Below are 12,500 nucleotides of genomic sequence, written 5' to 3'. Positions count from 1 at the left end.
CCTTCATCACGTTATTCTGTGATGGGGTCAATCGGACCGAGTCGCCTGGTAGGGAGCATTTCTGCGCCTCACTAGACTTTGTGTGTGTGCGTGTGTGCGTGCGTGCGTGGAGTGAAGGCTTAGAGTTTTTAAGGGCCCATTTCTTCACATTAACAAATTGTGTGCATTGCGTCAGCATTAAGGTATTATGCGTTTAAGTAGCCCTAACCTTCAGTGATGCCCTTTCAGTGAGATCAACACTAGACCCTGGGGAAGGGTATGTTATGAGTCACAGGTTCCATTTACAGATCAAAATAGGATGACAGCATAAAGGTATGTCCCATCGTGGAAACCTACAAGTGCCCTGATCGAACAACTGAAAATTAATTTCCTGAGCAGAAAGGTTAATGAATAGTTTGAGGAAAGAAACTGAAAAAAAGGTGCTTGAGGTTTGCCTTAGGGTTTTATCGGGTGGAGGGGAACACACAAACACACACACACGTTTGTATAGTGTATACATATATATATGTGTGTGTGTTTATATGTATGTATGTAAGTATATGAATAAACCAAACTGCTCCGCCGTAAGTGGCGCAAGTGTTTTACCTTTCTCTGTCGACTCCTGTTACTCTTAAATAAATAAAAAGTAAAAAGGCGTGGAAATGTCATGCGAGCATCGTATGCATTTGGGTACGAACCAAGCTCCCTGGATGGTGTGAGAGAAAAACTCGATCTATCTTGTGTGCAAGAAACGAGTGTATTCGTCAGCTGAGGAGGCTTGAAGTCTGCTGATGCTGTTATTCATATCTGGAAGGGAAATTAGGTATGGGATTTGTGTCTTTTGAGTGTTCACTCAATAAAAGAAAGACAGCAATACTGAAGTTAGCTTGCTATCGACTATTTCAGTACTGTTTTTTTAACGTGATGATCTGGGTTAACTGTATTTAAGCCCTCCAGCGGAGGAGGAAACTGATTTTATCTGATTGCTAGATTAGTTTAAACTAGTCATCGCCGTCGGGAATATGCTTCGAGAGAAAAAAATATAGATCGGGAAAAGAAAATATTGATAAAAGTTTCCTTTTTTTCGAAAAATATTGTTGTGAAGTATCGCAAATATTCATAAAAGTTTCCCTTTTTTTTTCGAAAAGTATTTTTGTGAAGTATCGGAAGGTCTCTCAATTAGCCAAGAGAGACGAGATGGAGCCTTGATAATGATGGTATTGTTATTATTATTATTTATTATTATTATTATTATTATTATTATTATTATTATTATTATTTTTATTTTTACAAACTTCCGACTTGAATGTCATAACTGTGTGTGATTCATTATGTTAAATTATCGACTTATTTGTTAAAAGGATTACATTAAAGTTAACATGTTCATTTTTGCGGGTATTGTTCTTTCCAGAAATGAATCCATTTTGGGATGAATAGAAATATAAATTGTTACCTTTGGGGAAGTCAGACTTTGAAAAGTCGTTTAACCTTGACTTCCGTGTTTGAACTAAACAAGATGGAGATTTCATATATGACGCGAATACTTCACTAATGAAGTCGATATTATACTTAGAGGTCATAAGACGAATAGAAATTTAATGCGTGCTGTAAAATTTGGACTTTCGGATAGGGATTTCATATTGGTATGCATACTTCACTAGTGAAGCCAGTTAGCAGTGAGGTCAAGGTGAAGGTCATCCAAAATGGATTTAACCTTGGCCATGACTTGATAATGTTAACTATAGTTCATCACTGAAGCCAAATCCATTAGTGAAATATGAGAACAAGGTCATGCTTGGAGGACAAAGCTCAAATAGGAAATTAAATTTTGCCATAGCTTTTGTAATTGTATACAGACCTCGTAATTGGTATGTATAATCCGAAAATTATTCCAGTGCGAGTTGACAACGAACGATTGGATGTTGGGAGAGGTAGAAATGTTTGTTTTGGAGAGAGAGGCCTTTTAGTGGGCAGAGAGAGGTTGCTTTTCCCTGGAGGAGATTTGTAGCCTTAGAACTTTGTTATTGCTTTTCTTGATGTAGTTGTATGTTACTGGTGCTGTTGCTACTGATATTATTATTATTATTATTATTATTATTATTATTATTATTATTATTATTATTATTATTATTATTCAAAGAAAACTCATAATCACTTGAGTCAGTAAAAATGGGAATTTACTTTCCAATTATTATTTATTATTATTATTATTATTATTATTATTATTATTATTATTATTATTCAAAGCAAACTCATAATCACATGTGTTAATAAAATGGGAAACTAAATCCACAGTAGTATGCCTGTTTGATTTTGTGATTTGAAATATGTAAAGTTTTATATATTTTAAATAACGAAATCATATAGGCATACTACTATGGATTTACTTTCCAAATATTATTATTATTATTATTATTATTATTATTATTATTATTATTATTATTATTATTATTATTATTTCTGTTGCAGAGGTTTGGAGAGGAGGCGGGATGAGGTTCAACAAGGCCGAGTTGGCCTCTCTGGCCTCACACCCTTCCCACCAGTTCGACAAGGAGGGCGTCTTGCTCCTGAGGGAGAAACACGAGGGATTCTTTCGAAGGTCTGAAGGTCAGTGAAGGATATCAGGGAAGAGTCCTTGTGCGCAGACTTATGCTTAGGATTTATATTCAGTTTTTATCCATTTTAATTGTCCACTGAAGTCATGGCTGATTATCATTCTTCAAGTCGATATTTATTTATTTATTACATTATTTGTTCTAACTGTTTTTATATATATTTTGATTTTTAACAACTTCATTTATATTTATTTGTTGTGTTCCTTGTTTCATTGTTGTTTATGTTTTGTTTTCCCTTACTTTCAGTGGTTGTTATTGTGATTAATGTTTGATTCCTGCTTATAATTGTTTCTCTAAAATTAGCTTCATTTTTTGAGTTTGACAAAAAAAATTTTATGTTAGGTTTAAATACTTATTAAGCCCAATGGTTTATATTTATAGATTATGTTGATGTAATGTGAGGTGTATATTTTTGTCCACCTGTTAAGACTTCCTTTAGTTCCCTGATTTAAACGTTTTTATTAATTATTTCAAAGCCTTGACAGGAAGCACCTGTGTATATTTGTGTACATAAAATTATTTTGTGTTGACCTTTCCTTGATACGGTAACTTAGCTTAGAAGTCTACATATAGTGTAATTTTGGCTTTATTTAAAAAAAAAAAAAAAAGTTGTGTAAGTATAAATTTTTAAATAATTCTATGCATGTCTTCCGAGTGATTTTTTTTTTTGCTTCAGATTGTTATGCCGGTAAAACTTTACTTTTGTTGTTACACGAATATCTCAGCCTCAAGTTAGGTTAGGTTAGATCTCTTTGGATCAGGTTAAGTTAGGCTATGCAGCTCAGGTTTGGCCATACCATGTTGGGTAAAGCTTATGTACCTATGTTTTTGGCTTTGCTTCGTTGTAGAGAATCGCTAAAGTAAAGTTTTATCGCTATGCCTTTCTTTATTACTAAAAGCAATCAGTTTCCTGTTGATGAACTAGCATTAGGATCTAGAAGATTAAAGAGAAAAAAAAGTCTTTACTTCAAATACTTTTATATCACTTTTAGCCTTATTTCTCTAGCTCATAGAAGTAGAACGTTTGTGACAACAAACAAGTATCAGGTTTGGCTTTCTACTGAACTTCTGTTTTGTTAGTCTAGCTGTTTGTTTGTGTGTTTGTGCCTGTGTGATTGTTCGCTTCGTGGATGAGTGTAGCGTTTGTACGTGTGCTTGTGTCTTCTGGCACTTTTCCTTGTTTGTGATCGGTTGGTTCCGGAAGAGTTGACAATATAACGCAAATGTATTCGTGAATAATCACATCTACCTTTAATTAATTAATTTATTTATTTATTTACATTTTCACCCCTTCCCATTTTTCTTTTTCCGTCGGTGAAGTCACCCTCGATTTTTCCCTCCTCTTTTGTCTTGCGTAGATGTCCCCTTAATTTCCCCCCCCCCCTCCCCCCTTCTTTAATGTCTCCCTTAAGGGTTTTATCGATGCCCCTTCTTTGTGCTGCCTTCCATGATTTAATTTTTCGATTTTTTTCCTGTTTTGATTTTAGCATAGTACCACCTCTTTTATGTCCTATTAATCATCTGTTGAATTTCCCCTTCATTTTTACCCGTTGTTGACGCCTCATTTTTTCTTTTATTATTGTCCTTTTTATTTTAACCGATTTGATATCTTATTTATTTTTTCCATGTCCCTTCAATTCGTTTTTCTTTCTCTGATGGTCTAATTTTTGTTCCCCTCTTCCTATATTCCCCCCTCGGCAATCGCCCTTTCTGTCTTCTTTCTATTTTCCAGTGTACTCTCTTTTCCTCTTTCTCTGCAACTCTAAATGTCTGTTCCCTTAATACTCCTTCTGTTTCTCTAGAGATGATTTTAGTCTTTCTTTATTTGTTATTAGAAACTTTATAGAAAATCTTTTGAATGTATGTGAAGTCAATACGAAAAATTACGATAAATCTATTTTTTTTATAGTTTTTCCCACACTAATTTCTCCTACAATACCATTATAAAAATATATATATATATATATATATATATATATATATATATATATATATATATATATATATATATAAAGATAGTTGCCTCACCTGCACTTGAAACTGCTGAATATAGAATGAACCCTTTGTGCAGAAAACTTCCACAACAATAAATAGCCTCCTCCACTTGCACCTACACAGGAGGCTCACCAGCACCCATTCTCTCGCTTCCTGGATGTTGAGGCTTAGAACTTTAGAAAGGAAAGAGTAAAAAAGATAGTATTTTCGTGTGATTATTTAGTCGAGAAATTTACACTATGCAAATTGTTACCTGGTGGTTATTGGAGTGTTACTAGAGATCAGTTTTGCACTTATCATTATTATATTTATTTATGATTATGATGATGATATCATTATTATATTTATTCATTATTATGAATTGATGATAAAAAAGCACCGCTAATTCACATCCTTCTAGTTTTCCCTCCAGTACTTATTTCAGTTTTTTTTTTTTTTTTTTTTTTTTTTTTTTTTTTTTTTTTTTTTTTTTTTTTTTTTTGATTGGTTAATTAACTTCACCAGGAGGGATTAATGGAAAGAAAATTTCGTCGGGGGTAAAAAGTAACGGCACGAACAGGGTGTTCTCTCTCTCTCTCTCTCTCTCTCTCTCTCTCTCTCAGATATACAGCCGATGTTTGGCTTGCACCTCAGGCATACGACAAGCAGTTCACGAAAGCATTAGAGAGCAAGTAGTGAAATGTGACCCAGTACAATGTTGTATGTATAGTAAAGTGGATTTCATTTCACTCCTATATATACCGCTGTACTTGAATGGTCTCTGAGAATATATTTTAAATAAACCTGGAGAAGCTACGTGAATGTGAAATTAGAATCGTTCTTGATAATGGTTACCTTCAATAAGAGTTAGGTTACTGCCGATATTATTATTATTATTATTATTATTATTATTATTATTATTATTATTATTATTATTATTATTATTATTATTATTATTATTGATTTGCCTTGAAATCTACAATTATATAAATAACCGGTAATTATATACAAAATATTTATATAAGTAGGGTTTTCATTACGCAACAGTTTATCGCTATATGAATTTCTTCTTCTTCTTCTTCTTATTTGGGTAGTAGGTCCTCTTTCAAACATGTAGTGTTGAATGTTATTGCTGCATCAGCTGCATTCAGTTCATGTAAGAGTTTTCTCTATATTTCTAATAACTGCTTTCCACTCCTGAAATGAAAAATATCCAGTGAGTTACTGGCAGCATGCAATAATAACCACGAAAAATCAGTTATTAGAAAAACAGAGAAAACTCTATATGAGCTGAATGCAGCACTACATATTATTATTATTATTATTATTATTATTATTATTATTATTATTATTATTATTATTATTATATTGAACTCGCTTAACAATTGTTCCATGAATGGAATGCCAATTCTTCAATAAACGATTAAAAACAAGAGAGATATGAGCAATAAAAAAAAATCCCTATTTTCATTCAATTTCTAGTCTTGCGTAGAAATGCATTAAAGATGAATTTGTACATGTAACTTAAGTTTTTGGGGTGATTTTTTGTAAATATTAAGCGACGTTATCACGCGAGAACCTCAAGGACTGGCAAGTTAATACCCACGCTTAGTCCTGGGCAGATGTTTTACTCTGGTTTTGGAAGCCTTACAGAAAATACTTATTTACCTGAGATCGTTCAGAGACATTTCTTTGTAATTTAGTGGTCATTTGAAAAAATACTAAGACAACGTTATACGTAGTTTTTGCATCTTGTATAATATATATATATATATATATATATTATATATATATATATATATATATATATATATTTTACGATTATTATACATGAAACATATATAATAACATATATATATACATATAGATATATATACTATATATATATATATAGATATATATATATATATATATATATATATATATATGCGGGAACCACGTCAAGGAGACTGCCTTCAGAAGTAAGCTAAAAGCAAGAAATGAAAACATTATTTCAAAAAGAAATTTAGGATAATAATATATATACGCGTTTAGTGGTGGTTTGAAACGTGTTGATTGAGACAATATGTCTGCCTTAACACTTTTACTGCAACAAGAAACCAGAACATTCGTATTTAGTCCGCGAGTCCCATCATCAAAATTAACTTCCCGTGATATATTGCCCGCTTGCGGATCCAGAAAAATTTCATGGGGGTGGGGCGCCAATTTTCATATACATACAGATATACATACTTATATTTTAACTTATCGCATACACAATTATTGTTCTCTGCATTTGTACAATTACTTAAAGGACCTCATTCAAACTGGATGGTATCTAGTGCAGTTATTTATTCAAAAAAGTTGCAAGTTTTCAAGGACAACCAGTCCTCATTACCAAATACCATATATATATATGTATATATATATTATATATATACTATATATATATATATATAATATATATATACTATATATATATAATATAATATATTATAAGTATATGTATATCTCTAATCATTAAGATTAATGCCATTATGAGTATTTTTCTCTCAAAATTTTATCATTTCTATAACAGATTGTTCATTGTTTTCCATTTTTATATTTCTCATTTATGTTATCATTATCTAAATCTTCAGTAATATTATTTTGTCATTTTTCATGAGGGGGAAACGTGCCCAGGTCCCCCCCCCCCCCTCCCAATCCGGTAGTGGGTATAGCGGTATATGTGCGCATAATACCTAGAAATTTGTTCATGCAAGACAGGCAGTGACTGACGCTGGGTGACTGTAAAAGAGGCGTGTCGGGTGTCACCCTAAAAATAGTCTGGAAACTTCGATACACAACTTTAACGGGTCAAGTTAACTCCCCCTTGTCCAGATTGCAAGTGATTGACGTTTATTGTGAGGTAATTTTTCTTCATGGGGAGATTAAGGTATATATTCTATTTAAATCTGTATTTATTGTTCGTAGTAAATTGAGTGTGTTAATTGTTTTTCTATATTTTTCTTTATTTTTTAATTTTTTTTATTCATCTATTGCTAGGACGATATTAATTTGGTACATACACCGTCACCTTGAAAAAGATTGATTTACCTCGTTCTCTCTCTCCTCTCTCTCTCTCTCTCTCTCTCTCTCTCTCTCTCTCTGGAACGATAGGGGGAAGGGGGGGAAAACCGAAAATAGTGACGGAAAGAGGACGTATTTGTGTCACCCCTTTCGGTGTGAACTAGAAAGGAAAATAAAAAGGAGAACTTATTTATTTTCTTCCGCGATACAAAAAGAGTGAGGCAAAGATCTCCCCTTGAGCAGTTTGTGGAATTGAGGGAAAATTACAGCGTGCTTTTGGTGGGTTTTGCAGATTAAAGGAACGTTCGATTTGACAGCCGGGGAACTGTCACGGAGACTAGCAATTGCCTTTCAATTAGTGGTAATTAAATCGGACGGTATTTTCGTGGTCGTTAAAGTTTTATTGATAAAAGGGGAAACGTTGATTGCGTATTGCTTGTTGCGTAAAGGCTGTGCTCCGCTCTTTGGAATGTTATTAAATACTGAATGAGGAAATTTAAGACCATTATCTAGTGTTGTTTTATTATATATTATAATTAATATATATATATATATATAATATATATATATATATATATATAATAATATATATATATATATATAAATTCTTCATTCAGTATTTAATAACATTCCATTTCATCTCATAGATATTCTGCTCAGTGGAAATGGTTTATTGCACGTTTATAAATTGTGAAATAACAATAAATTCAACATTCACACAGAAAATTAAAGATGAATAGAGTTATATATTATAGATATATATATATATATATATATATATAACAATATAATCTATTCATCTAATTTATCTGTGTGAATGTTGAATTTATTGTTATTTCACAATTTATAAACGTGCAATAAACCATTTCCACTGAGCAGAATATTCTATGAGATGAAATGGAATGTTATTAAATACTGAATGAAGAATTTAACACCATTATATGTATATATAAAACAACATAGTCTGTTCGTTCATTTATCTGTGTGAATGTTGAATTTATTATTTCGCAATTTGTAAACGTGTAATAAACCATATCCAATGAGCAAAATATTCTGTGAAATGAAATGAAAGAAAAAAACGAAGCAAATAGAGAAAGGCAGGAATAAAACAAAGTGCAGATAAAAATGAAGCGCTTAAATTTCTCCGAGTTGGATGCACGCACACATACCCACAATGAAAAAAGTTATTTGTGAGGCGTGACGACCAAAAATGAGTGCGCCACATCCCCCTACTCTAGAAGCCTAGAATATAGTTGAAGTATCCAGCACAGGGACGCAGCATTTGCATTATACGACAATAAAAAAAAATGCAAATTTTTATCCATACGTAATAACCAAAACTTGAAGAGTCGACCTGCAGTTGTGCTTCGTAAATAGACGATTGACATTTTAGTTTGGTTGGTTGTTTACTCAGTACATATTTTTTGGGGGGGAGGTTATTTATTGTCGAGGAATTTTTTACTTTCTGTTTGTTCTTTGTTTTCATAGGGGCTGTTTTCATCTCCGTTTATTTGCGTGATCAAAGAGGTTGTTGTTACAGTCAGGCTGCATTTGCTTTCATTCAGATATACAGAGAAATATAAATGGCTGCAGGTGTTTTTAAGTGTTTTTTTGGTTTCCTTAATTAAACTTTAAGAAAACTATTCTTGTCTTTGATTTCTATTGAATCTAGGTTGACAGGTGCACAAATCCTCAGTTTTGTATTTTTGTATATTTTGGTAATTGATATTATAATATTTTAGAACTACAAATACATATCTTGTTCATGATGTGGAATCGGGAGTTATGAGTTAAGTCATTTTTTATTTGTCGAAATGTTTATGTAGTATCAGGACTCTTGAAGTCAAGCGCCCATTCAGTATATTTTCAATCATTTTATGGTGCTTTGGCCGATATATTTCATGCTACGTATTCAGTGAAATCGATTTTTTAAGCATTTTCATTCATTGGAAGGGAATTAGGAAAATAATTATGCGTAATTTATAGCTTTTATGTGTGAAAATCCTACTTATATAAAGGAAGCAGTTTCTGTGCGAGAAAAACCTTTGCTAAATGCAAATCATGCACGTAATTCATTAGAATTGTATAGGACAAAAAAAAAAAAAAAAAAAAAAAAAAAAAAAAAAAAAAAAATGGGCAAGAACAAAGACTTGGTAATGGAACCATTTCCGCGAACAGATCAAAGGCAGAGCAGGCAGAAGGTAGGATTGGTATTAAACGGAGATAAAAGTTAAAAGTTTCAGTTTCCTCCAAGTCGCTTGCACGCGCGCACACGCCCTCCATTAAGAAGCTCTTCGCTATACGTGACGATCAAAGCGAGTTATGCCACATCCCCTCTAAAAGTCATAAATAAGGTAAGAGTTATCCAGCACGAGGGACACACAGCACTTACATCATTTACCAAAAAGGGGAAAAAATGCAAATTTGTGTTCATTTAACAAAAGGGAAAAAAAAAAAAAGGCAAATTTATATTCATCCTTGGCAGAGAGCAGCTGAAAAGTCGAGTTGCAATTGTGCGCTTCGTGAATAGAGGATTCATTTTCAAGTTGGTTTACATGTTTGCTCATATAGATGTTTTCTTGGGGATTATTTATCCTCGTGGATTTGTTTACAGTTTGTTGTTTGTTTTCATAATGGCTATTTTCATCTTTGTTTATTCGCGTGATCAAAGGGCTCGCAAAACGAACACTGTATTTGCTCTCATTCAGGTAGTTAGGGAAAACTTTTTAAGTATATATACGTAGGTTTTAAGTGCCATTTAGATTTTATTATATATATACACACACACACACATGTATATATATATATATATATATATATATATATATATATATAATATATATATATATATATATATTATATGATTTGGAAATATATATTTCGGATAGTTTATTTTTTTCTGAACGTTATTATTGAAAATTTACTGAGGCATGTGGATACGTGTAATATAAGGCAGTATAATTTCCGCTTTGAGATTTTATGTAAAATAAGTTTTGGAATAAATAGACTATTTTGTTTTTATTTTGATGTACAAAGGAAAGTATGCAAAAATATTCGAATCTTATTGCTCCATTTTCTATATTCAGAGGTTTTTTTTTAGCATCGAGTTCAGATTGTTTTTTTGATTGTTTGTAAAACTGGTATCTTGACCTGCAATGCGATTTTCATATTAAGACCAGTGAACCCGTAGTCTCTGAAATGATGGTCATCTGCTTGACGATGCAATAGTTGAAATTAACAGCAACTGAAATATATATATTTGAAAGAGATTCGTAGTTTTGCAAATAGTAAACATAGTATTTTTTGACAGGAAAGAAGAGAAGTGTTTGTTTTTGACAAACCTGATTCATTATTTTGACCTAGATTTTTTGTTGCCTTGTTTTAATGAACATTTTCTAAAGTATAGCTGCAGCATTAGTATAGTTTCAAGAAGTTACCAAAATTAGCATCCAAGCTTCAAAGATCTGGCGTAGGCCAATTTAAAATAGTAATGGAATCTCCATAGAGAATTTATTTTCTTTTTTTCTTATTTTTCCATGTGTTTTACTGTACACTAGGTGTCATAAATAGCAATGAATGACGTATGAGATGAGAGTTCTTTTATCATATTTTCCTGCTGTAGAATACTCGCATATACCTCTTGTACTTATTTAGGACGAAGATCTATTTACCACAAAATAATTAAATTTTTGCCGTAGACTATCTATCTTAAACGTGTCATTGTGACTGCAGTTTTGCATTTTGGAATGTGCTTGGATTCAACGTCCTAAAATTACTCACAAAAGATTATCTAATTATAAACTAATTTTATACAATCAAATCAAATAAAAAAAATGTGCTGTGTTGTACCAGGATGTAGCAGAAAAAATACTTGAACTCATATGACATTTTATCTCAGAGATATATAGATATTTGTAATGCCTTTCAGTACGATTTACACTTTGGTATTTTTGAGAAATGTTATGCAGATATTTATTGAGAGAACCTGGTAAGAGTCATTAAAAATTTTTGCATTTTTTTGTAGACCGAGAATGTCAAGTGCTAATGTTAAGGGGGAAAGTCTGGAATCCTGGAATCCAGATGGAAGTCATGAGGTCTTTTGCTATTTAAAGGTTGAAGCTGGAATTTCAAGTCAGTGGCCCTTGTAAGCCTGTTCCATATGAACAGGGTCATCTTCTGAATAATAATAATAATAATAATAAATAATAATAATAATAATAATAATAATGTTAAGAAATTCACAGTCTTGTGAAAACAAATTGTTAAATGATCCGCAATCCGCAATTATATATTTAAATATATTTCTATGTAAAAATATAAAACAAAGACTTTCGAACACCTGAACGGTGTTCCTCATCAGTGTAACGTTAAAATGTCAATGGAGAGGGTAGTTTACTCCTGAAGAACATCTAAAAAGGTGGGCGGGGCGAGAAAATAACACGGACCAGCACTTCGATGATGGGCTGCTATTTTCTTGCCCCGCCCACCTTTTTAGGTGCTCTTCGGGAGGAAAATACCCTCTCCATTTACATTTTAACGTTACACTGATGAGAACACCGTTCAGGTGTTCGAAAGTCTTTGTTTTATATTTTTACATAGAAATATATTTTGATATATTGTGGATTTATTGACAATAATAAATAATAATAATAATAAATAAATAATAATAATAATAATAATAATAATAATTTGATGTCTTCGCTTTCTCGTTCGATCTCAAATGGAAAAATAAAGTCTACAGTATTTATTTAAAGATTGGTGCCCTAAAGTAAATTATTTTATTTCTATTTTTAATAATAATGATAATACAGTAGAATGGATTTATTATTGTCAATGTGGATTTTTATTAAACAAATAAAATTAGCGTGATTGTGAATTTATTAG

General features: G+C 31.9%; 1 protein-coding gene across 7 annotated transcripts in view; it reads left to right on the top strand.

Moving 5' to 3' along the window:
* Positions 1–12,500, top strand: part of LOC135201440 (inositol polyphosphate-4-phosphatase type I A-like) — a 408,228-nt gene that overhangs the window by 194,915 nt on the left and 200,813 nt on the right. For all 7 annotated transcript variants that reach the window (XM_064230376.1, XM_064230380.1, XM_064230377.1 and 4 more), the window contains one exon: positions 2,449–2,586. In XM_064230376.1, the coding sequence (XP_064086446.1) occupies positions 2,469–2,586 (118 nt within the window). In that variant the 5' untranslated portion in view covers positions 2,449–2,468. The remainder of the gene's footprint in view (positions 1–2,448; positions 2,587–12,500) is intronic.

The sequence above is a fragment of the Macrobrachium nipponense genome, chromosome 28, assembly GCF_015104395.2.
Source record: "Macrobrachium nipponense isolate FS-2020 chromosome 28, ASM1510439v2, whole genome shotgun sequence".
NCBI lineage: Eukaryota > Metazoa > Arthropoda > Malacostraca > Decapoda > Palaemonidae > Macrobrachium > Macrobrachium nipponense.
This window is presented reverse-complemented; position numbering and strand designations above follow the sequence as displayed.